The following is a 24651-nucleotide window of genomic DNA, read 5'->3' as shown; positions in this document are numbered from 1 at the left end:
TATTCTATTTCCAAGATTTTGGATCATCTTTACTATCATTATTCTGAATTCTTTTTCAGGTAGACTGCCTATTTCCTCTTCATTTGTTAGGTCTCGTGGGTTTTTACCTTGCTCCTTCATCTGCTGTGTGTTTTTCTGTCTTTTCATTTTGCTTATCTTACTGTGTTTGGGGTTTCCTTTTCGCAGGCTGCAGGTTCGTAGTTCCCGTTGTTTTTGGTGTCTGTCCCCAGTGGCTATCGTTGGTTCAGTGGGTTGTGTAGGTTTCCTGGTGGAGGGGACTAGTGCCTGTGTTCTGGTGGATGAGGCTGGATCTTGTCTTTCTGGTGGGCAGGTCCACGTCTGGTGTTGTGTTTTGTGGTGTCTGTGGCCTTATTATGATTTTAGGCAGCCTCTCTGCTAATGGGTGGGGCTGTGTTCCTGTCTTGCTAGTTGTTTGGCATATGGTGTCCAGCACTGTAGCTTGCTGGTCGTTGAGTGAAGCTGGGTCTTGGCATTGAGATGGAGATTTCTGGGAGATTTTCGCTGTTTGATATTATGTGGAGCTGGGAGGTCTATTGTGGACCAGTGTCCTGAACTTGGCTCTCTCACCTCAGTGGCACAGCCCTGATGCCTGGATGGAGCACCAAGAGACTGTCCTCCACATGGCTTAGAATAAAAGGGAGGGAGGGAGGGAGGGAGGGAAGGAGGGAAGGAAGGAAGGAAGGAAGGAAGGAAGGAAGGAAGGAAGGAAGGAAGGAGGGAAGGAGGGAGGGAAGGAGGGAGGGAAGGAGGGAGGGAAGGAGGGAGGGAAGGAGGGAGGGAAGGAGAGGAAGGAAGGAAGGAAGGAAGGAAGGAAGGAAGGAAGGGGATAAAATAACATAAAGTAAGGTAAAATAAAATAATTATTAAGAAAAAAATTTTGAAAAGTAAAACAAAACAAAACAAAAAACAGACAGACAGAACCCTAGGACAAATGGTGAAAGCAAAGGTATACAGAAAAAATGTCACACAGAAGCATACACATACACACTTACAAAAAGAGGAAAAGGAGAAAAAAATAATCTATCTTGCTCCCAAAGTCCACCTTCTCAATTTGGGATGGTTCGTTGTCTATTCAGGTATTTCACAGATGGAGGGTACATCAAGTAGACTGTGGAGCTTTAATCCGCTGCTTCTGAGGCTGCTGGGAGAGATTTCCCTTTCTCTTCTTTGTTCACACAGCTCCCGGGGTTCAGGTTTGGATTTGGCCCTGCCTGTGCGTGTAGGTCGCCTGAGGGCGTCTGTTCTTTGCTCAGACAGGACAGGGTTAAAGGAGCAGCTGATTCGGGGGCTCTGGCTCACTCAGGCCGGGGGGAGGGAGGGGTACGGATGCAGGGTGAGTCCACGGCAGCAGAGGCCAGCGTGACATTGCACCAGCCCGAGGCGCGCCGTGTGTTCTCCCGGGTAAGTTGTCCCTGGATCCCGGTACCCTGGCAGTGGCGGGCTGCACATGCTCCTGGGAGGGGAGGTGTGGAGAGTGACCTGTGCTTGCACACAGGCTTCTTGGTCGCTGCAGCAGCAGGCTTAGCATCTCATGCCCGTGTCTGGGGTCCTTGCTGATAGCTGCAGCTCGCGCCCATCTCCGTAGCTCCTTTAAGCAGTGCTCTTAATCCCCTCTCCTCACGCACCAGGAAACAAAGAGGCAAGAAAATGTCTCGTCTCTTCGGCAGCTCCAGACTTTTCCCAGACTCCCTCCCAGCTAGCCATGGCGCACTAACCCCTTCAGGCTGTGTTCACGCCGCCAACCCCAGTCCTCTCCCTGGGATCTGACCTCTGAAGCCCGAGCCTCAGCTACCAGCCCCAGCCCGCCCCGGCAGGTGAGCAGACAAGTCTCTCGGGCTGGTGAGTGCTGGTCGGCACCGATCCTCTGTGCGGGAATCTCTCCGCTTTGCCCTCCGCACCCTTGTTGCTGCGTTCTCCGTGGCTCTGAAGCTTCTTTCCCCCTCCGCCACCCGCAGTCTTTGCCTGCGAAGGGGCTTCTAGTGTCTGGAAACCTTTCCTCCTTCACAGCTCCCTCCAACTGGTGCAGGTCCCATCCCTATTCTTTTGTCTCTGTTCTTTCTTTTTTTCTTTTGCCCTACCCAGGTACGTGGGGAGTTTCTTGCCTTTTGGGAGGTCTGAGGTCTTCTGCCAGCGTTCAGTGGGTGTTCTGTAGGAGTTATTCCACGTGTAGATGTATTTCTGATGTATCTGTGGGGAGGAAGGTGGTTTCCACGTCCTACTCTTCTGCTATCTTCCCGTCTCTCTCTGGGAGGTTCTTAAGAGAAGACTAAGGGAAGGGCTTTCCTGGTGGCGCAGTGGTTGAGTCTGCCTGCCCATGCAAGGGACATGGGTTCGATCTCTGGTTTGGGAAGATCCCACATGCCGCGGAGCAACTAAGCCCATGCGTCACAACTACTGAGCCTGCGCTCTAGATCCCATGAGCCACAACTACTGAGCGCACGTGCCACAACTACTGAAGCCCGAGCGCCTAGAGCCTGTGCTCCACAACAAGAGAAGCCACTGCAGTGAGAAGCCTGCCCACAGCAACGAAGAGTAGCCCCCCCCCACCACAACTAGAGAAAGCCCACGCACAGCAGCGAAGACCCAACACAGCCAAAAATAAATAAATAAAATAAATAAATTTATATATAAAAAAATATAGAAGACTAAGGGTCAGAGAGGTTGAGGATAAGTTATTCATGGTCAAGATACCTAATAAATATTGTGAGAACAGGTATACCATATACCCAAGCTCCCACTTTCCTCTAGGTCAGGGTTTCTCAACCTTGACACGACTAACGTTTCACGCAGCACAATTCTCTGTGGCGGGGGGCTGGCCTGTGTGCGGCAGGATGTTTACGAGGATCCATGGCCTCTGCCCACCACATACCAGTAGCAACCTTCCCCAAGCTGTGACAACCCCAAATGTCTCCAGACATCCCTGAAGTCCCCTTGGGGCAAAACTGACCCCAGTTGAGAACCACTGTTGGTAACCCTCAAGTCCCTCAGCATTTCCTTGGCAGTCCAAGTGAATGCTCTATGATGTGCTCACTGTGCAAATGAAGCTTTAAGGCCAGTTCCTTAGGCTCTCCTTTCTAGCCAGATAGCTGTCCCTCAGCCCCTTCTCTGTGGAGATTCTGTCTTAGTGCTATGGCGCCAAGCCTTACCATCTCTCCCACAGATCTCCTCCAGCAAACTGCCATCTGGGACGAAAGGAGAGCCTGCATTTAAACGGCTGGACCAAAGCATAACCGTGAGGGAAACACCTGGGCCCCTCTGCTTCCTGGGCATTCCCGTCTTTGGCTCCTTTGCAGGTAGTCTGTGTGTGTATGCGTGTGCACGTGTGTGCATGTGCTTGCATAGTGGATCCATCCCTCCATCATCTCCCTCAGCCCAGGGAAAGCTACTCAGTCCACCTACAGCCTAAGGGAAAACAACGTGTTCGCTAGGCAAGTGCAAGAGTGCTGCAGCCTCAGTGCCCGTCGTTGCTGGTGAAGCCACTTCTGAATTGAAGTTCCAGAGCCACCGCTCCTCACAAACACTTGTACTCTGCACTGTGCTCAGCCTTACAGACCACCGAGCTCTGATTTCACTCCCTGAAAATGTCAGGGAAAGACAATTTCTCCCTCCCTCCCTCCCTTGGGACAAGTTGTTCCTTCAGGACAAACTGTCCAGAGGAAAGTAACATTCAACTCATTTAATCTAAAGAGCAGAGGATAGAGAACCCAGCGTAAGTCTCTCAGGAGGATTTACTCACAAATAGAGTTTCATTAGCAACCCCAAAACACCCCCAAACCCAATGCACTTATGAGACCAGTGCGTGTGGCTCTTCCGCCCCCAACTCGAGTGGCAAATCTGGAACAAACGCTGACCCTCTCTCACCATGTGTCCAGCTCTGAGAATCCAGTAGAAAGCCAGGTTCTTGTGGGACTTGACAAAGGCAGACGTTTCTGAAGTCTTAGGGTCACTGTGCAGGGGCTTCCACTTCAGCTGACTGAATTTGGGCAGTTCTGCCCACTCCAGTTTTCGCACCCAGGCCTCCTGACCTGGTGAGGGGGATAAAGAAGGGCCCAGCATTAAGAGCTGAGTGGAGGAGAACCCAAAATCTGGGTCCCATGATTCGGCATGGAATCTGCAAGCTGGGATGTACATAAAACTCACTTTGGGATCTTGTTAAAATGCACATTCCAATGCAGTAGGTCTGGGCATGGCCTGGGACTCTGCATTTGTAGCACTGGTTGTCCCAGCCACAGCCAGGCTGCCCAGGAGAAACCTAACAGCTGTGACTACTTTTTGCTCCTGACCCTCCCACTGCCCTACGCTCTGTAGGAAGGAAATCGGGGACCTCTGGAGGTGGACAGCACTGTCAGGAGGACGGAGAAGCCTCAGGGTAAGGAGATGCTGGATCACATCGGGGAGGTCGTGGAAGAAACACAGAACCTTTTCAAATCGTCCTCAGTACCCTTGGCTCCCAAGTCGCAAAAATATTCAATCCCGCTGACTCTGAGGAACGCTCATACCCTCCAGACCATGTGCCTCGATTTATCTGCCAGTTCTGAGAACCTGCCTGAGCTTCTCCCTGGCCCTCCCTGAAACCAGAGGTGGGCACAGGTGGCAGCCAACGCGGGAGGGACCCCACCAAGACCATTTCCCCTGGGTCCTCATCTTTACAGGGTCAGCAGGGCTGTCTTGATTCACGCTGCAGTGCTTTACCATCCCCTGTGACGCTGCACAAAAATGAGGTTTTCCCTCAGTTAAATGGTGCCTCTGTCCGGTGGCTAGGGAAATGTCTTCTTTTTAAATTTCGAGGTGGGCGTGGGTATTATCCTTTTCTGTAATCATACCTAAGGCCTCAAAAGCTGGACAGGCCAGGCTTCTCTGAGGGGTCACAACCTCGGGCAGCCCTACCCTCTTCAAAGAGTCAAGGTCAGGGGTGGATGCATGTAACAGGAAATGGCCTTCCTCCTGCCATTTCAATGTCAACAGTCCCCCAAGAGGCCAGTTCCCTTCCAGCTCAACCCACGACACTGCCTCCATGGGCCCCGAGTGGTTCCTACCCATGGTGTCCACGATGAGGTCAAGCTGCCCATTATACACGGTCACGTTGACCCCGGCTTCCAGCAGCTCGTCCACAATGCTGATGACGGGTTTCATGAAGTCCCCCTCCATGTTCAGGAAGACGCTGGCAGCCTGGCCTGTACAAGGGGAAGGAGAAAGAGGTAGCAGCTTGGAACCTGCCAGAACAAGAGGCACCTTTCAGCCCAGAGCACCCAGCACCCAAAAGTGACCACCGTGCAGCACCTAACAAAGACCGAATACACAGCTGCTTCACCAACAGGGACCAGCTGGCCCAGAAATCTGTGTCCCGAGCTGGCCGTGTAGAAGGGGATCCCAAAGAGCACACGTGTCCGGTCATCCAGGTGCTTGTGATGACAGCAGATGCCATCTGTCATGAGGGATGGAAACCCAGAGAAAGCTAACACCCAAGGAAACAGGGAGGTTTAGAAAATACCCTTTGAGGGACTTCCCTGGTGGCGCAGTGGTTAAGAATCCGCCTGCCAACACAGGGGACACGGGTTCAATCCCTGGTTCGGGAAGATCACACACGCCGCGGATCAACTAAGCCCGTGCGCCACAATTACTGAGCCCACATGCCGCAACAACTGAAGCCCGCGTGCCTAGAGCCCGTGCTCCACAACAAGAGAAGTCACCACAATGAGAAGCCCACGCACCGCAACAAAGATTAGCCTCCACTCTCCACAACTACAGAAAGCCCGCGCGCAGCAACGAAGACCCAATGCAGCCAAAAAAATAAATAAAATTAAAAAAAAAAGAAAATACCATCGCGCTGGTCCTCTCAGGGGACAAACTGATTTGGGGCCAGCATTAGTTTTCCTCCTTTGCTGAGTCACACCAGAGACAAGGTTTTTTTGTTTTGCTTTGTTTTTGCTTTTTCAGGACCAAGTTTTAAGCTCTGAACCAGTAGGGCTACCTTAGTAATCAACAAATCAGTACTAAACCAATTCGGAGCTGGCCCTTGGTAAAGTCACATGGATGACTAGCCCCAGGCAAGAGGGGAGGCGGTCCGCACAGCCTTCTTGCCGGATCCCTGAGCATCACTGTCATCGTATGTACTGAACGACGGCAGCAGCCATCATTGACTTTTAGTTGCCAGTCACTGTGCTAAGTAAGCACTCTGCAAGCAACATCCCATTGCCTCCTCCCTTCACCAACCCTGCGAGGTTAGCTTCTTTAGCCTGTGCAATGGCTAAAGAAAATAAGGCTCAGAGAGGCTGAGCAACACGCCCCGGGCGAAACAGCCAGTGGCAAGCTGGGACCGGAACGCAGGCCTGGCTGACTCCGAAGTATGTAGGCCTTAACTACAAACTGGACTTGGGACACTGAGGGTACCCGGAAAGGACAGTCTGTCCTTTCCAGACCCATACACAGGCACACCTGAGCCAGGGAGAGTTTGCTCTTATCAGTTTTCATCTGCAAAAGTGTAGTTGGCTCGCCCGTCCAGACACACTGGGCAGCGAGGGAGGGTCCCTATAACGAGAGAAGCTGGGGCTGGACAACACTGTCATGAAGGTAAGATGAGGGGGTTGAGCTGGAAAGATGTGCTCTTGTGAGCTTGACCTTCACCTGGCCTCCTGGGGGTGCTCATATCTCCTCCTTCTCAGCATCCAACCTCCCATGGGTGTCTGTACCCCTTAAAGTTCTGACACCACATTCTTTTGTTTGAGCTAACTTTTCCCTCATTACTAGAAAACTCTAAGGGATGGGGGGGAAATGAAGACACTAGGTCTAGGACGAGTCCTCTGTTGACTGCGTGTTGGGAAGGTGGCCGTGTCCCCTGAAGAAGCCAGGGCCAGAGCCAAGTCCCAGCCTCTCCGCCGCTGTCAACATTCTGCCCTAACAGAGGCATAGCTTTGGGGTCTCTTAGACATGAACAAAACCCTCCTCAGCTTGAGTGTTTCCCCTCCAGGAGTCTGGGAGTCCCACTTGCTCACGGCTTCCCTATAAGACTGAGCAGGAACTTACTGGGGTCCCTGAGGACCCCAGTATTTCCCCACTATGACCTTCAGACCAGAATGCAGTAGAAGCCAGACCACATCCACATCAGGACGCCTGCAGAGGCCAGCCCGAGAGAGCTTCTCAAACCCTGTCCGAAAGGACCTTTGTCTGGAAGTCTCACCCACAACCAACTGTGGCCTTGGGCATGGCTTTTTTTTTTTTTTGCGGTACGCGGGCCTCTCACTGTTGTGGCCTCTCCCGCTGCGGAGCACAGGATCTTCCCGGACCGGGGCACGAACCCGTGTCCCCTGCATCGGCAGGCGGACTCTCAACCACTGCGCCACCAGGGAAACCCTGGGCATGGCTTTTTTAATCTCAATTTTTTATTATGGAAAACCTCACACTGATACAAAAGTAAAGAGGAGGGTGTGATGATTCCCATGTACTCACTCCTGGCTTCCACTTATAAAAAGTCGCTTCGTTTCTCTCCCCACCCACTTCCCTTACCAACCCCCGATTCTGAACCAATTTTGGCATGTTATTTACTGTCTTTCTATGTTTGCTCATCTATCAATGTCAACACTATTCTACCTGCAACACACTATCGCCACCACCAAAGCCCATTCAACAAATTAAGGCCTTTGAATTTCCACCTTTTTCACCACCCCCCAGCTCTACAAAAGACGCTTTAATTAGGTCACACAAGTTACCTCCCCAGGAGCAATCTTCAGGAATAATTTTGAGTTTCTTTCTGATGGGACCATTCATGAGCTGACTTAAGGCATCCTGCTGTAAGTGTCTCACGTGGCGCTGGAAAAGGTAAACTAAAACAAACTGGTACACGGTGAGTCGAAAGACTGGAAATAAGACCAAGAGAACCTCTTTTCTAAGCTGCCGGGGATGCTGTGTGTAAGAGGGAGGCCTGCACCTGGAAGAAGAAAGGTGTCCCCCTGATTCCCCCCAGATGGCGGGGGGGTGGGGGGAGTCAGGAACATGTTCAAAGTGGAGATGCTTTATTGGTTTTGATTGCTGCATTTTATGTACTCTGGGGCCACTGAGATTATCCAGCACGGCCAAAGGCAATCAGCTGAGTGGAATCTAGAGGCCTCCTGCAGCTTCTACATGGCAGAAGGATACCAGGCATTCAGCACCCACAGGGAAGACAACTCAATCCAGCCTTTAGGAGAACTGACATCGTAATTCAATGTGCAGAAGCTGGTTTCCAAACTTCAAAACACTGTCTAAGTGCAAGAAGCCGGATGCAAAATACTACCTAGTGCAGGACTCCATCTATGTGAAATGTCCTGAAATGGCAAATGTACAGAGACCGAAAGCAGACTAGTGGTTGCCTGGGGCTGGGCGTGGGAACAGAAACTGACTGCAGACAGACATGTGGGATTTTTCTGGGGTGATGGAAATGTGCTAAAACTCGATTGTGGTGATGAGCGCACAGCTCTGTAAATAAACTAAAAACCATGGAATCACACACTTAAAATGGGTGAATTTTATGGTATGTAAATTATATATCAATAAAGCTTTTTAAAAAATTGGTTTCTTCTCACACGCAGGCTGAGACAGGGTCTAGCAACTTCAAGGTCCACTCACCTATGTGGCTCTGGGTGAATTCTAGACTCGATTTCGTGGGAGACGTCTTAGTTAAGATGTTATAGAAGTTCACCCCGTCTGTGTTCTGAAATACAGAAGAAATATATTTGGCTGTTTGTTTTATTTATTCATTATCAAAGTTGCAAAACAGAACGGCACCTGGCTCTCCACCTTATCCGAGGACAGCTTTAACTCTGTACATTTGCTCGGACCAGAAAGAAATGTAGACCTTAAGGCTCAGAGACCAGCAGCAGTGTCAGCCCAGTCTCCTGGCATAGTGAGCAGCTCATCCGAGTGGAGCTCCGATGCCGCAGGAGGAAACCAAGGGCCTGTGTGTTAATTACCAGGGAAAACCGAGCTACAGTGTCCTACATACTGAAGTCCTCAGCCTGTGCATTCTTCCCTCCTGGCTCACTGGGGCCAAAGCACTGCTCGGCAAGGATCCAAACACTTGCCTCTGTGTTTGGCAAATCTGTGGGACATATTCTTTTTTATAGAAGCCATACCTTCAGTCAAGAGGCAGGCAAGTCTTGCAGGCTGGGTGGCTTTCTGACCCCGTCTTTGCTCAGACTCGTCAGATTTATCGTTTAGTTTGACAGCATTTCTCGACTTGTGGGCAGTCTCAGGATAGATCCCAATCCTAACAACACCAACCAAGGTCCCTTCACCCAAGGGGAAAAGCCAAGCAGGCTGGCCCCGAGCGCGTCCCCTCTTACCTGTTCAATGACCATTTCTGCTTTCCCCCACAGCTCGGTGGCCTCTTTGTAGAGTCTCTTATTTATGGCATCCAGGACTTGTTCTGCAACCCGAGACACCTCTGCCAGACCTTGGTCGTCGAGAAGAGACTGGAACGCAAAGCAAGAACTAAAAGGCCCACTTTGTGAGAGACACAAATCTGGCATTGCTCCAGTTAGGGATGGGTAACAGAAAGAACGGCAGGAAGGAGAAAGGGGACCGTCCATATGAAAGCACAGCATTACAAGTGCTGTGTTTATTGATGACGGAAATATAGGAAAATGGTAACTGAGTCTAAGTGATGGGTATATGGGTGTTCCCCATGATCTTTCAACTTTTCTGCATATTTGAAAATGTCTGTAATAAAAAGCTGGGGGGGGGAATTTTAAAATGTGCATTTCTTATAGCTGGAGAAATGGGTAACTGTGCTGATATTTCTTTAAATTTGTCCCCAAGGCCGGCTGTTGCTTAGGGTCTTTGATTTGATACAGATTATTTGATAAGTCCCTAAGGGGCAATGTCAACCACACAGGCAAACCCAGCTAGCTTTGTCCTTCCTTCGGACAGAACCAGAAGAGGTCAGCTGGGCTGTTAACCACAGAACGTGCAGAGTTGGGGACTCATCTACTTACCATGCTGTACAAGTAAGGTCCCCAGGAGAGCACTGAATCTAAAGGAAACCACATAATAAAATAAGTTTGTTGTGGCTCTGTCCTCCCCACAAAATACCTAACTAGTTTTCCTTCCAAAGCAGAAAGAGACAGAAGAAATGCAGTGGCTTTGGGTCTGAAGGCCCCTTAACTCACCAGGGCCCATGCAGGGCTGATGTCTCAGTGGCTGGGAGGTGGGGCGAGGCTGTGGGGGTCTTTCTGGTGACTCAGGACTAAATGCTACATTAATTTGGCCTGATACTGGCACAGCCAGTGAGTCGCCAGGGATGGCACCACAGCCAAGCAGTGCGTGTGCAGTGGAGGCCCTCATTTGCAGACTTCTAGACTTTGTGACAGCCTAAAATATTTCCCCACCTTCAGAGTTCTGCTCTGCATCCTGCCTGCTCCTCCAATTTGGGGACGCCAGCTTCCGTCAAGGAGCTAATTAAGGAAGAAGACTAATGACCTCACAAGTGTCTGTGCTGTAACTGCCAATCAATTCATTTCAATCCCGAAAATGTATTGAGAGTTTACTATGGGCCTAAAGCCAGTAAGGAGCTTTATAAGATATAAACATGAGTAAGACAACACCTGACTTCAAAGAGCATAGTTGGGCTTGGTTTGGACAAGTTCACAACTACCATAACACTAGGTACGGCTAGTGCCATTGAGAGATGTGCCAAAAAAGTAGCAAGGCCCACACCTTTTTTTTTTTTGGCTTATGTGATTTTCTTCTTCTGTAATTAAAAAAAGAAACTGAAGTACAGTTGATTTCCATCAAGGACCACAACTTATAGAGCACATTTGAACACGTCACTCCTTTGCTTAAAAGACTTCAATGGTTCCCCCTAAGCCCAAGTATCTCAAAGTCTGTTTCAAATAACCCCAGTTCTACAGAATGTTAACCAAAGTATTAGAAGGAAAAATGACTTGGTGGTGAAATACCTTTGGGGTTATGCAAAAGACAACATATTTTTATTTTTTACTGCAGGACTTCTCAGAGCCTTTAATGTACCTGTGAACCATGAGGAAGTGGGACCAGTATTTGGCACTTCTGAAACTTATTTGGCCATGGAGCCCTTTGCATAGCACTTCATTGGACTGATATTCTTCAGAGCACACCCTGAGAAATGCAGGCACACCAGGTCCTACAGGACCCAGTTGTCATTCACCTCTCCAGCTAAACCATCAAACCTGTGCCTCAGTTTCTCTCTTTTTTTTTTTTTTTTTTTTGAGGTACGCGGGCCTCTCACTGTTGTGGCCTCTCCCGTTGCGGAGCACAGGCTCCGGATGCGCAGGCTCAGCGGCCATGGCTCACGGGCCCAGCCGCTCCGCGGCATGTGGGATCTTCCCGGACCGGGGCACGAACCCGTGTCCCCTGCATCGGCGGGCGGACTCTCAACCACTGCGCCACCAGGGAAGCCCCCTCAGTTTCTTATAAAGAATCACCTGCAGTTCTCCAATGCATCCCATTCCCTGCTTGATCTAGACCAGGGACTGACAAACTTTTTCTGAAAGAAAGAGATAAATAATAAATATTTCTGGCTTGGCAGGCCAGCTGATCTCTGTTACAGCTACTCAACCCTGTTTTGGCAGCCTCCAAACAGTCAGAGGATATGTAAATAAACAGGCGTGACTGTGTCCCAGTAAAAACTTTATTTACTAAAGCAGAGTGGCAGGACAGAATTGACTTGGAGGCCGTAGTTGCTGAACTCTGATGCGGACCTCTGATGTCCAGTAGAACTTTCTGCAATGATGGAAATGTTCTATATCTTTTTCTTTTTCTTCCACACCGCGAGGCTTGTGGGATCGTAGTTCCCCGACCAGGGATTGAACCCGTGCCCCCTGCAGTGGAAGCACAGAGTCCTAACCCACTGGACCGCCAGGGAATTCTCAAAATGTTCTGTATCTGTGTGGTCCAAAACAATAGTCAACAGCCACATGTGGCTACTGGGCACTTTGAAATTGTGTGTAGTACAAATGAAAGATGGAAAATTTTATGTATTTTAATTAATGTAAATAGTCATATGTGGCTACGGCTACCATATTGAACTGTGCAGATCCTCTTGAAGAAATGAAGCATGTCTGTGCATCTTTCCTAGCACCCAACAAAACAACTACTCCCTAGCGAGCAATTAATAATTGCTTGTGAAAATTAATAGTACTTCTTCAAAAAAGAGAGTACTCCTGGGGTGGAAGAGTGATACGTAAGGTGGATCTGGAAGAAGAGATCAAGGTGGACCTGGAAGGAGGGATTAAGAGCTGGGCAGGAAGATTCAAAAGGGGAGGTGGGTCACAACAATGTGAATTCGGGAGATTTTGGACCAGATGAAGAGCACATGCAAAGCCATGAGGCTAACTTACTGGTCTCAGGGAGGAATGCAGGGTAATGGTTAAGTGCATGGATTCCACTGCCTGCTGCCTTCATGTGCATCCTGGCTTTAGCTGTGTGACTTTAGGAAGATTGCTTAACCTCTCTGAGTCTCCATTTCATCACCTCCAAAACTAGGATAATAATACCATCCATCCCATGGAGCTGTTGCAAACATTAAGTGAAGTTAACACATGAAAAGTGTTTAGTGTTATTAACACAGCTGTGATGAGACCCTCGAAGGAAGTGTGAGGCCAGGACCGTCACTCTGAGTGAGACACCTGTCAGGAAACCTGCTGACTCCCTCACGCCTCAGGTCAAGGCTTCTGCAACATCTTGGCGTCCTAGGAAGTACATCCAGGAAGGAAACACAAAGAGCAGCCCTTTTCACAATGCGGACTGAGCTTTCAGTTCTGTCCTTTAACCCCTGCCCTGGAGATGCCAAGAACGAGGGCAAGAAATAACCATTCCAAGCAGCTTCAGAATGTCTTGAATCCATCAGGGACATGGCTCTGTAACAAGCCAAATCTCTATCTTTTAAGGGGAAAATATTACCTTGTATAAATTATTATTTTTAAAAACCTGAGGCATCATCACAAACCACAGACATACATTTAGAAGAGTTTCGATTAACACATCCACTCATGTAACAACCACCCAACGAGAGCCTAAAAAGTTCCTTCGTGTCCCTTTCCAGCTTATTCCCCTCCCTATTTCAGAGGCAACTTCTCTTCTGAAATCTAACTCTACCGTTTGGTTTTGTCTGTGAAAAGTCACCTTTTGTTAGGTTAGGGCAGTAGTTCCTAACTGGGGTGATTTTGTCCCCTGGGGACATTTGGCAATATGTCTGGAGATATTGTTGGTTGCCAAGCTGGGGTGGAAATACTGGCATCTAACGGGTAGAGATGCTGCTAATATCCTTCACTGCACAGGACACCCCCCCCCCACAACAAAGAATCACATGACGCTCAAAACATCAACATTGCTGAGACTTAGAAATCCTCACTAGAGTTAACCCTACCACAGTGACTATTTCAGATGCCTGAAGCCACACCTTGGGTGTATACAATCCAAACAACTTTTATCTATACTCCCAACAAGGATGCTCAGGTTATGAAACTTCGAACCTCTGAGTTACAGGACCAGATGGTAGCCCTGCCTCACCATCAAAATGAGCAACAGGTGGGAATTTCACCCCAAATGCTCATGTTAGCATAAGGATGGTGGACAGGACGAGATGACAAACAGACTTGGGTTTGTATCCTGCCCAGGCAACTCATTCTGTGTGTCAGAGGGCAAATTCCATCATCTTTCTACGTCTCTAGAATGTCTTCAACTGTAAAATTTGATTCTTTTGTTGTGAAAATCAAATAAGAGACCTCGGTTCAGCCTGTAGCAGTCCATGGAAGGTGCACTGTGAGTTCTCACTCCTGAATTTCTTGGAATACTCCTGGAGCAAACACTTTCTGTGCTGACTTTTTCAAGGACCCAGAGAATTCCATTGCCTTGTTCTTTGATCTAGATACCACAGCCCAAAGTCCCGAAGGGTAGGGAAAGGGACTTTTAAAATGTCTGAAAATTCCCTACTTACCGATGGGAGAGATCCAGGAATCACCCAAAGCAACCCCGGCAAAGTTGCACTGGATGGTCCCTTGCTGAATGGCCTGAAAGAGAAGCCAAGAAATATCCTTGTCAAGAAGACCCAGGGGCCTCCATCCCTTCCTCAACATGAGGGAGCCAGGCCTTTATACACTGCCTTTCTTGAGCAGAGACAGCTCCTGCCCACCCAGGATACCCTGGATATCCAAAGACAACAGATGCCCACTAGAAGGCAAGGGTAACTCTTTCCTGCTGCCATTTGCAAAATGAGTAAGAACTGTTTGAGTTTTCCCAAGGGTGTTGGCAGGATGTGCGGGGGACCTGGTGTAGCTCCTATCTCTTCCTTAGAAAGGACGCTGGCACTCTTTCCCCTGGAGGTCTCTGATTTCTCACAAGGTGCTCTGGGGGCTCTCTGGGTACAATCGCCACTGTCTCCAGTGGACACTGGAGAGCTGGGAGGCCTCCTCAGAAGGTCCTTGAGGGTGGGATGGATGCCTTAGGACTGGGAACTCATGCCCCCTGCTGCTTTTATCCATTTAAAAGGAATTCATCTGCCCAGTAGCAGAACATTGGAAACAACTGAAATATTTATCAATACGGTGGGCTAAATTAATTATGGTTATTTCCATGGTGCATGATGCAGCTTAAAAAAAGGAATGAGGGGCTTCCCTGGTGGCGCAGTGGTTGAGAGTCTGCCTGCCGATGCAGGGGACACGGGTTCGTTCCCCGGTCCGGGAAGATGCCACGGAGCGCCTGGGCCCGTGAGCCGCAGCCACTGAGCCTGTGCGTCTGGAGCCTGTGCTCCGCAACGGGAGAGGCCACAACAGTGAGAGGCCCGCATACCACAAAAAACAAACGAACAAACAAAAGGAATGAGAAGGCTTTTTATGGTCGAATATAAAAAGATCTCCAGGGTATATTGTTAAAGTAAAAAAGAGACATGTGGAACAGTGTGCAGTATATACAATCATTTGTATAAAAACGGGGGAAAAGAATATACATGAACTAGCTTATATAGGCATGAAATACTCTGAAAAGGTACTGAAAAAACTAACAGAGGTTGCCTTGGGCGGGGGACAGAGGCAAGACGGACATTTTTTTTTTTTTTTTTTGCGGTACGCGGGCCTCTCACTGTTGTGGCCTCTCCCGTTGCGGAGCACAGGCTCCGGACGCGCAGGCTCAGCGGCCATGGCTCACGGGCCCAGCCTCTCCGCGCTTGCGCAGCACGTGGAATCTTCCCGGACCGGGGCACGAACCCGTGCCCCCTGCATCGGCAGGCGGACTCTCAACCACTGCGCCACCAGGGAAGCCCAAGACGGAGAATTTTTATAGCATACCTTTTACATATTTTGAATTTTGAATTATGTGAATGCACAGGCTATTCAGAGATCTAAAATAAGAAAACAATGAATAGCCTGACTTTGAACACTGGTAATAAAAGAGAAAAAATTATGCCATTATTTGGCTTTTCCAAAAGGAACTTATTTCAAGTTACTTAAATACTACCAGTTGATGAGGAAAAGTTCCACTTTATAGGAGAATACCAGCTAACAAATGCGAACAAAATGAAGGGAGGAGAAAACCATCATTTGGAAACTCCTAATGAAATTACTGACTTGCGTAAGAATTAAAAATTGATGTTAAAACCATTATTCAGTGAAAGATGGATGAAGAACTGGACATCCATGTCAGGTGAAAATAACACCACTCAGATCATTTTCTGTCCAGGTATAGGAGTTCAATGGAGGGATCAGACTAGATCTGGTTATTATGTGCCCTCTGATTCAAAGCAAAATGAAGTGCACAACATCCCCTACGTCAGAGGCTGGCAATTTTTTCTATAAGGGGCAGATATTAAATATTCTAGGCTTTGTAGAACAAAAGTCTACTACATTGCAGCTACTCAACTCTACCACTGTACTGCTAAAGCAGCCACAAGCAATATGTAAACAAGTGAGAGTTCTAATAAAACTTTATTTGTGGAGGAGCTTCAAGATGGCGTAAGAGTAAGATGTGGAAACCACCTTACTCCCCACAAATACATCAGAAATACATCTACATGTGGAACAACTCCTACAGAACACCTACTGAACGCTGGCAGAAGACCTCAGACCTCCCAAAAGGCAAGAAACTCCCCACGTACCTGGGTAGGGCAAAAGAAAAAAGAGACAAAAGAATAGGGACGGGACCCGCACCCGGGGGAGGGAGCTGTGAAGGAGGAAAGGTTTCCACACACTAGAAGCCCCTTCGCGGGCGGAGACTGCGGGTGGCGGAGGGGGAAAGCTTCGGAGAGCACAGCAACAGGGGTGCGGAGGGCAAAGCGGGGAGAGATTCCCACACAGAGGATCAGTGCCAACCAGCACTCACCAGCCCGAGAGGCTTGTCTGCTCACCCGCTGGAACAGGCGGGGGCTGGAAGCTGAGGCTCGGGCTTCGGAGGTCAGATCCCAGGGAGAGGACTGGGGTTGGCGGCGTGAACACAGCCTGAAGGGGGCTAGTGCACCACAGCTAGACGGGAGGGAGTCCAGGAAAAGTCTGGAGCTGCCGAAGAGACAAGAGACTTTTTCTTGCCTCCGTTTCCTGGTGCGCGAGGAGAGGGGATTAAGAGCGCTGCTTAAAGGAGCTCCAGAGACGGGCGCGAGCCGCAGCTAACAGCGCGGACCCCAGAGACGGGCATGAGATGCAAAGGCTGCTGCTACCGCCACCAAGAAGCCTGTGTGCAAGCACAGGTCACTATCCACACCCCCCTTCTGAGGAGCCTGTGAAGTCCGCCACTGCCAGGGTCCCGGGATCCAGGGACAACTTCCCCTGGAGAACCCATGGCGTGCCTCAGGCTGGTGCAACGTCATGCTGGCCTCTGCCGCCGCAGGCTCGCCCTACATCCGTACCCCTCCCTCCTCCCTGCCTGAGTGAGCCAGAGCCCCCGAATCACCTGCTCCTTTAACCTCATCCTGTCTGAGCGGGAACAGATGCCCTCAGGCGACCTACACAAAGAGGCGGGGCCAAATCCAAACCTGAACCCCGGGAACTGTGCGAACAGAGAAGAGAAAGGGAAATCTCTCCCAGCAGCCTCAGGAGCAGCGGATTAAAGCTCCACAATCAACTTGATGTACCCTGCATCTGTGGAACACCTGAATAGACAACGAATCATCCCAAATTGAGGAGGTGGACTTCGGGAGCAACGATATATATATATATATTTTTTTTTTTTTTTCCCCCTTTTTCTCTTTTTGTGAGTGTGTATGTGTATGCTTCTGTGTGTGATTTTGTCTGTATAGCTTGGCTTTTACAGTTTGTCCTAGGGTTCTGTCTGTCCATTTTTTTCCCCCTAGTATAGTTTTTAACACTTGTTATCATTTCTGGATTTGTTTTTTGGTTTGGTTGCTCTCTTCTTTCTTTCTTTCTCTCTTTTTTTTTTATTACTTTAAAAAATTTTTAATAATTATTTTTAATTTTAATGACTTTGTTTTATTTTACTTTATTTTATCTTCTTCTTTCTTTCTTTTCTCCCTTTTATTCTGAGCCGTGTGGATGACGGGCTCTTTGTGCTTCAGCCAGGCGTCAGGGCTGTGCCTCTCAGGTGGGAGAGCCAAGTTCAGGACACTGATCCACAAGAGACCTCCCAGCACCACGTAATATCAAATGGCGAAAATCTCCCAGAGATCTCCATCGCAACACCAAGACCCAACGCCACTAAACAACCACCAAGCTACAGTGCTGGACACCCTACGCCAAACAACTAGCAACACAGGAACACAACCCCATCCATTATCAGAGAGGCTGCCTAAAATCATAGTAAGGCCACAGACACCCCAAAACACACCACCAGACGTGGACCTGCCCAACAGAAAGACAAGATCCAGCCTCATCCACCAGAACACAGGCACTAGTTCCCTCCACCAAGAAGCCTACACAACCCACTGAACCAACCTTAGCCACTGGGGACAGACACCAAAAACAACGGGAACTACGAACCTGCAGCCTGCGAAAAGGAGACCCCAAACACAGTAAGATAAGCAAAATGAAAAGACAGAAAAACACACAGCACATGAAGGAGCAAGGTAAAAACCAACCAGACCTAACAAATGAAGAGGAAATAGGCAGTCTGCCTGAAAAAGAATTCAGAATAATGATAGTAAAGATGATCCAATCTTTATTGGAAATAGAATAGAGAAAATGCAAGAAACATTTACCAAGGACCTAGAAGAACTAAAGAGGAAACAAACAATGATGAACACCACAATAAATGAAATTAAAAATTCTCTAGAAGGGGTCAGTAGCAGAATAACTGAGGCAGAAGAACGGATAAGCGACCTGGAAGATAAAATAGTGGAAATAACTACCGCAGAGCAGAATAAAGAAAAAAGAATGAAAGAATTGAGGACAATCTCAGAGACCTCTGGGACAACATTAAACGCACCAACATTTGAATTATAGGGGTCCTAGAAGAAGAAGAGAAATAGAAAGGGATTGAGAAAATATATGAAGAGATTATAGTTGAAAACTTCCCTAATCTGGGAAAGGAAATAATTAATCAAGTCCAGGAAGCACAGAGAGTCCCATACAGGATAAATACAAGGAGGAACAGGCCAAGACACATACTAATCAAACTATCAAAAATTAAATACAGGGCTTCCCTGGTGGTGCAGTGGTTGGGAGTCCGCCTGCCGATGCAGGGGACACGGGTTCATGCCCTGGTCTGGGAAGATCCCACATGCCGCGGAGTGGCTGGGCCCATGAGCCATGGCCGCTGAGCCTGTGCATCCGGAGCCTGTGCTCCGCAACGGGAGAGGCCACAGCAGTGAGAGGCCCGCGTACCACAGAAAGAAAAGAAAAAAAAAATTAAATACAAAGAAAAAATATTAAAAGCAGCAAGGGAAAAACAACAAATAACACACAAGGGAATCCCCATAAGGTTAACAGCTGATCTTTCAGCAGAAACTCTGCAAGCCAGAAGGGGGTAGCAGGACATATTAAACTGATGAAGGAGAAAAACCTACAACCAAGATTACTCGAACCAGCAAGGATCACATTCAGATTTGACAGAGAAATTAAAACCTTTACAGATAAGCAAAAGCTAAGAGAATTCAGCACCACCAAGCCAACTTTACAACAAATGCTAAAGGAACTTCTCTAGGCAGGGAACACAAGAGAAGGAAAAGACCTACAATAACAAACCCAAAACAATTAAGAAAATGGTCATAGAAACATACATATCGATAATTACCTTAAATGTAATTTAACCAAAAGACATAGACTGGCTGAATGGATACGAAAAGAAGACCCGTATATATGCTGTCTACAAGAGACCCACTTCAGACCTAGGGACACATACAGACTAAAAGTGAGGGGATGGAAAAAGATATTCCATGCAAATGGAGATCAAAAGAAAGCTGGAGTAGCAATTCTCATATCAGACAAAATAGACTTTAAAAAAAGACTATTACAAGAGACAAAGAAGGACATTACATAATGATCAAGGGATCAATCCAAGAAGAAGATATAACAATTGTAAATATTTATGTACCCAACATAGGAGCACCTCAATACATAAGGCAAATACTAACAGCCATAAAAGGGGAAATCGACAATAACACAATCATAGTAGGGGACTTTTAACACCCCACTTTCAGAAATGGACAGATCATCCAAAATGAAAATAAAAAACACAAGCTTTAAATGATACATTAAACAAGATGGACTTAATTGATATTTATAGGACATTCCATCAAAAACAACAGAATACACATTTTTCTCAGGTACTCATGGAACATTCTCCAGGATAGATCATATCTTAGGTAACAAATCAAGCCTTGGTATTTAAGAAAATTGAAATCGTATCAAGTATCTTTCCTACCACAACGCTATGAGACTAGATATCAATTACAGGAAAAAATCTATAAAAAATACAAACACATGGAGGCTAAACTTAATACAAACTTAATAAACTTAATACAAAACTTAATAAACTTAATACAAACACATGGAGGCTATACTTAATAACCAAAAGATCACTGAAGAAATGAAAGAGCAAATCAAAAAATACCTAAAAACAAATTACAATGAAAACACAATGACCCAAAACCTATGGGATGCAGCAAAAGCAGTTCTAAGAGGGAAGTTTATAGAAATACAATCCTACCTTAAAAACAAGAAACATCTCAAATAAACAACCTAACCTTACACCTAAAGCAATTAGAGAAAGAAGAACAAAAGAACCCCAAAGTTAGCAGAAGGCAAGAAATCATAAAGATCAGATCAGGAATAAATGAAAAAGAAATGAAGGAAACGATAGCAAAGACCAATAAAACTAAAAGCTGGTTCTTTGAGAAGATACACAAAATTGATAAACCATTAGCCAGACTCATCAAGAAAAAAAGGGAGAAGACTCAAATCAATAGAATTAGAAATGAAAAAGGAGAAGTAAAAACTGACACTGCAGAAATACAAAGGGTCATGAGAGATTACTACAAGCAACTCTATGCCAATAAAATGGACAACCTGGAAGAAATGGACAAATTCTTAGAAATGCACAACCTGCCAAGACTGAACCAGGAAGAAATAGAAAATATGAACAGACCAATCACAAGCACTGAAATTGAAACTGTGATTAAAAATCTTCCAACAAACAAAAGCCCAGGACCAGATGGCTTCACAGGCGAATTCTGTCAAACACTTAGAGAAGAGCTAACACCTATCCTTCTCAAACTCTTCCAAAATATAGCAGAGGGAGGAACACTCCCAAACTCATTTTACGAGGCCACCATCACCCTGATACCAATGCCAGACAAAGATGTCAGAAAGAAAGAAAACTACAGGCCAATATCACTGATGAACATAGATGCAAACATCCTCAACAAAATACTAGCAAACAGAATGCAACAGCACATTAAAAGGATCATACACCATGATTAAATGGGGTTTATTCCAGGAATGCAAGGATTTTTCAATATACGCAAATCAATCAATGTGATACACCACATTAACAAACTGAAGGAGAAAAACCATATGATCCTCTCAATAGATGCAGAGAAAGCTTTTGACAAAATTCAACACCGATTTATGATAAAAACCCTCCAGAAAGTAGGCATAGAGTGAAATTTCTTCAACATAATAAAGGCCATCTATGACAAACCCACAGCCAACATCATCCTCAATGGTAATAAACTGAAACCATTTCCACTAAGATCAGGAGCAAGACAAGGTTGCCCACTCTCACCACTATTATGCAACATAGTTTTGGAAGTTTTAGCCACAGCGATCAGAGAAGAAAAATAAAAGGAATCCAAATCAGAAAAGAAGAAGTAAAACTGTTACTATTTGCAGATGACATGATAACTATACATAGAGAATCCTAAAGATGCTACCAGAAAACTACTAGAGGTAATCAATGAATCTGGTAAAGTAGCAGGATACAAAATTAATGCACAGAAATCTCTGGCATTCTTGTACACTAGTGATGAAAAATCTGAAAGTGAAATTAAGAAGACACTCCCATTTACCATTGCAACAAAAAGAATAAAATATCTAGGAAAAAACCTACCTAAGGAGACAGAAAACCTGTATGCAGAAAATTATAAGACACTGATGAAAGGAATTAAGGATGATACAAATAGATCGAGAGATATACCATGTTCTTGGATTGGAAGAATCAACATTGTGAAAATGACTCTATTACCCAAAGCAATCTACAGATTCAATGCAATCCCTATCAAACTACCACAAGTATTTTTCACAGAACTAGAACAAAAAATTTCACAAGTTGTATGGAAACACAAAAGACCTCAAATAGCCAAAGCAATCTTGAGAACGAAAAACGGGGCCAGAGGAATCAGGCTCCCGGACTTCAGGCTACACTAATCAAGACAGTATGGTACTGGCATAAAAACATAAATATAGATCAATGGAACAGGACAGAAAGCCCAGAGATAAACCCACGCACATCTGGTCACCTTATCTTTGATAAAGGAGGCAAGAATATACAGTGGAGCAAAGACAGCCTCTTCAATAAGTGGTGCTGGGAAAACTAGACAGCTACATGTAAAAGAATGAAATTAGAACACTCCCTAACACCATACACAAAAATACACTCAAAATGGATTAAAGACCTAAATGTAAGGCCAGACACTATCAAACTCTTAGAGGAAAACACAGGCAGAATACTACATGACATAAATCACAGCAAGATCCGTTTTGACGCACCTCCTAGAGAAATGGAAAAAAATAAAAATAAACAAATGGGACCTAATGAAACTTAAAAGCTTTTGCACAGCAAAGGAAACCATAAACAAGGCAAAAAGACAACCCTCAGAATGGGAGAAGATATTTGCAAATGAAGCAACTGACAAAGGATTAATCTCCAAAATTTACAAGCAGGTCATTCAGCTCAATATCAGAAAAACTAACAACCCAATCCAAAAATGGGCTGAAGACCTAAATAGACACTCTCCAAAGAAGATATATAGATTGCCAAGAAACACATGAAAGAATGCTCAACATCATTCATCATTAGAGAAATGCAAATCAAAACTACAATGAGATACCATCTCACACCGGTCAGAATGGCCATCATCAAAAAATCTACAAACAATAAATGCTGGAGAGGGTGTGGAGAAAAGGGAACCCTCTTGCACTGTTGGTGGGAATTTAAATTGTTACAGCCACTATGGAGAACAGTATGGAGGTTCCTTAAAAAACTAAAAATAGAACTACCATACGACCCAGCAATCCCACTACTGGGCATATACCCTGAGAGAACCATAATTCAAAAAGAGTCATGTACCAAAATGTTCATTGCAGCTCTATTTACAATAGCCAGGGCATGGAAGCAACATAAGTGTCCATCATCGGATGAATGGATAAAGAAGATGTGGCACATATATACAATGGAATATTACTCAGCCATAAAAAGAAACGAAATTGAGTTATTTGTAGTGAGGTGGATGGACCTAGAGTCTGTCATACAGAGTGAAGTAAGTCAGAAAGAGAAAAGCAAATACCATATTCTAACACACATATATGGAACATTAAAAAAAAAAAAAGTTCTGAAGAACCTAGGGGCAAGACGGGAATAAAGACACAGACCTAGTAGAGCATGGACTTGAGGATATGGGGAGAGAGAAGGGTAAGCTGGGACAAAGTGAGAGAGTGGCATGGACATATATACACTACCAAACGTAAAATAGATAGCTAGTGGGAAGCAGCCACAAAGCACAGGGAGATCAGCTTGGTGCTTTTTGACCACCTAGAGGGGTGGGATAGGGAGGGTGGGAGGGAGGGAGATGCAAGAGGGAAGAGATATGTCAACATATGTATAACTGATTCACTTGGTTAGAAAGCAGAAACTAACACACCATTGTGTAAGCAATGTAAAGCAATTATACTCCACTAAAGATGTTAAAAAAAATAAAAATTACAAAAAAACCCAGCTTTATTTGTGGACCTTGAAATTTGATTTTCACACAATTTTCATGTGTCATGAAATATTATTCTTCTTTTAATCCACCCCACCCCACCACTGTCACTTGATAATGTAAAATCCATTCTTGGCTCATGGGTCGTATACAAAGCAGGTGGTGGACTGAATTTGACCTATAGGCCATCGTTTCCTGAAATCTGATCTATTATAATATATTCTCTCCAAAACTTTTACCTTGAATGCAGCAGGCCTTTAACTACGACCTCCAGTTTTGTAGGAAACACCATGAAGAGAGGAATAAACTAAATTACACCATGAAGATGCTACCACACAATTCCAGAAAATGGGATATTCTGTTAGTCTGGTTTCTTTATCAAATGGGGGTCATAAAAAAGGAACTGTGTTAGATGAAAACGGACTTTAGGGACATCCCAGCCACATGTAATTCACGGATCTGGACTGAGTCCTGGCTTAAACAAACTGACCACAAAGGACGTGTTGGGATTATTAAAGCCTGAATATTTGAGATGAAAATATACTGAAGTAGGAAGGGAGGACTAGTGACAGAAGCAAGCACGCTACAGACATTACGTATACTACTATCTCCTATTGGTTAAAAAATTTACTTATTTCTAAAAGCGCAGAAAAAGATTTAAAGGCTATACACTGAGGTGTTAACAATGGTGATCTCTTTTTAATTTTTAAAATTTGTGCTTGCTGTATTTTCTAATTTTCTGTTATGCACCTATACTGCTTCTTATAAAAGGTTCATTTTTAAAGAGAATTAATCTTAAAAAAAAAAGCTCATACTGTAAAACACGAGGAATATAGCCAATATTTTACTATAAATAGAGTATAATCTTTATAAATTGTGAATCACTATATTGTATATGTGTAACTTATATAATATTGTACATCAACTATACTTCAATTAAAAAAAGCTCATACAAGCTCACTGTAAAAAGTTTAATCACAGAAGGAGACAGGAGAAAATGTGGAAAAACTTCTACCTCTGCCCCACCTGCACCCTCACGCTCACTAACCAGTTAACATGGTATATATCCTTCTAACTCCTTTCTTTGTTTTCACAAGCATATATATATACATACATGTATACATATGCACAGATCTACCCATTCTTTCTGATGGCTTCAAAGTGTCCATCACGGAAGGATCCACGTATTTCAGTTAAGTAATCCTCTACACACAGCCACTGATCTTGTTTTCCGTTTATGGACATTATAAGCAACGATGAAC

General features: G+C 45.8%; 1 protein-coding gene across 17 annotated transcripts in view; it reads right to left on the bottom strand.

Annotated features, from left to right (window-relative positions):
* The window catches only part of SCPEP1 (serine carboxypeptidase 1), an 86109-nt gene that overhangs the window by 49723 nt on the left and 11735 nt on the right, over nucleotides 1-24651 (bottom strand). For 10 of the 17 annotated variants that reach the window (XR_016388963.1, XR_016388962.1, XR_016388959.1 and 7 more), the window contains exons 7-13: nucleotides 13970-14042; nucleotides 9990-10027; nucleotides 9339-9467; nucleotides 8623-8707; nucleotides 7728-7841; nucleotides 5058-5195; nucleotides 3883-4046 (exon numbers count right to left, since the gene is read on the bottom strand). Coding sequence is in view for 10 of the 17 variants with exons in the window: in XM_089900866.1 (XP_089756992.1) it covers nucleotides 3883-4046; nucleotides 5058-5195; nucleotides 7728-7841; nucleotides 8623-8707; nucleotides 9339-9467; nucleotides 9990-10027; nucleotides 13970-14042 (741 nt within the window). In the remaining 7 variants the exon portion in view is untranslated. Of the gene's footprint in view, nucleotides 1-772; nucleotides 2209-3882; nucleotides 4047-5057; nucleotides 5196-5301; nucleotides 5477-7727; nucleotides 7842-8622; nucleotides 8708-9338; nucleotides 9468-9989; nucleotides 10028-13969; nucleotides 14043-24651 lie in introns of those variants that run through there. The other 7 variants (XM_089900865.1, XM_089900871.1, XM_022552778.3 and 4 more) reach the window with 5 other exon arrangements.

Source organism: Delphinapterus leucas, chromosome 19 (assembly GCF_059928025.1).
Source record: "Delphinapterus leucas isolate spDelLeu-1000000601 "Yukka" chromosome 19, BTC_Dleu_Yukka2, whole genome shotgun sequence".
NCBI classification, from domain to species: Eukaryota; Metazoa; Chordata; class Mammalia; order Artiodactyla; family Monodontidae; genus Delphinapterus; species Delphinapterus leucas.
The sequence above is the reverse complement of the archived record's forward strand: the minus strand, read 5'-3'. Positions and strand labels throughout refer to the sequence as shown.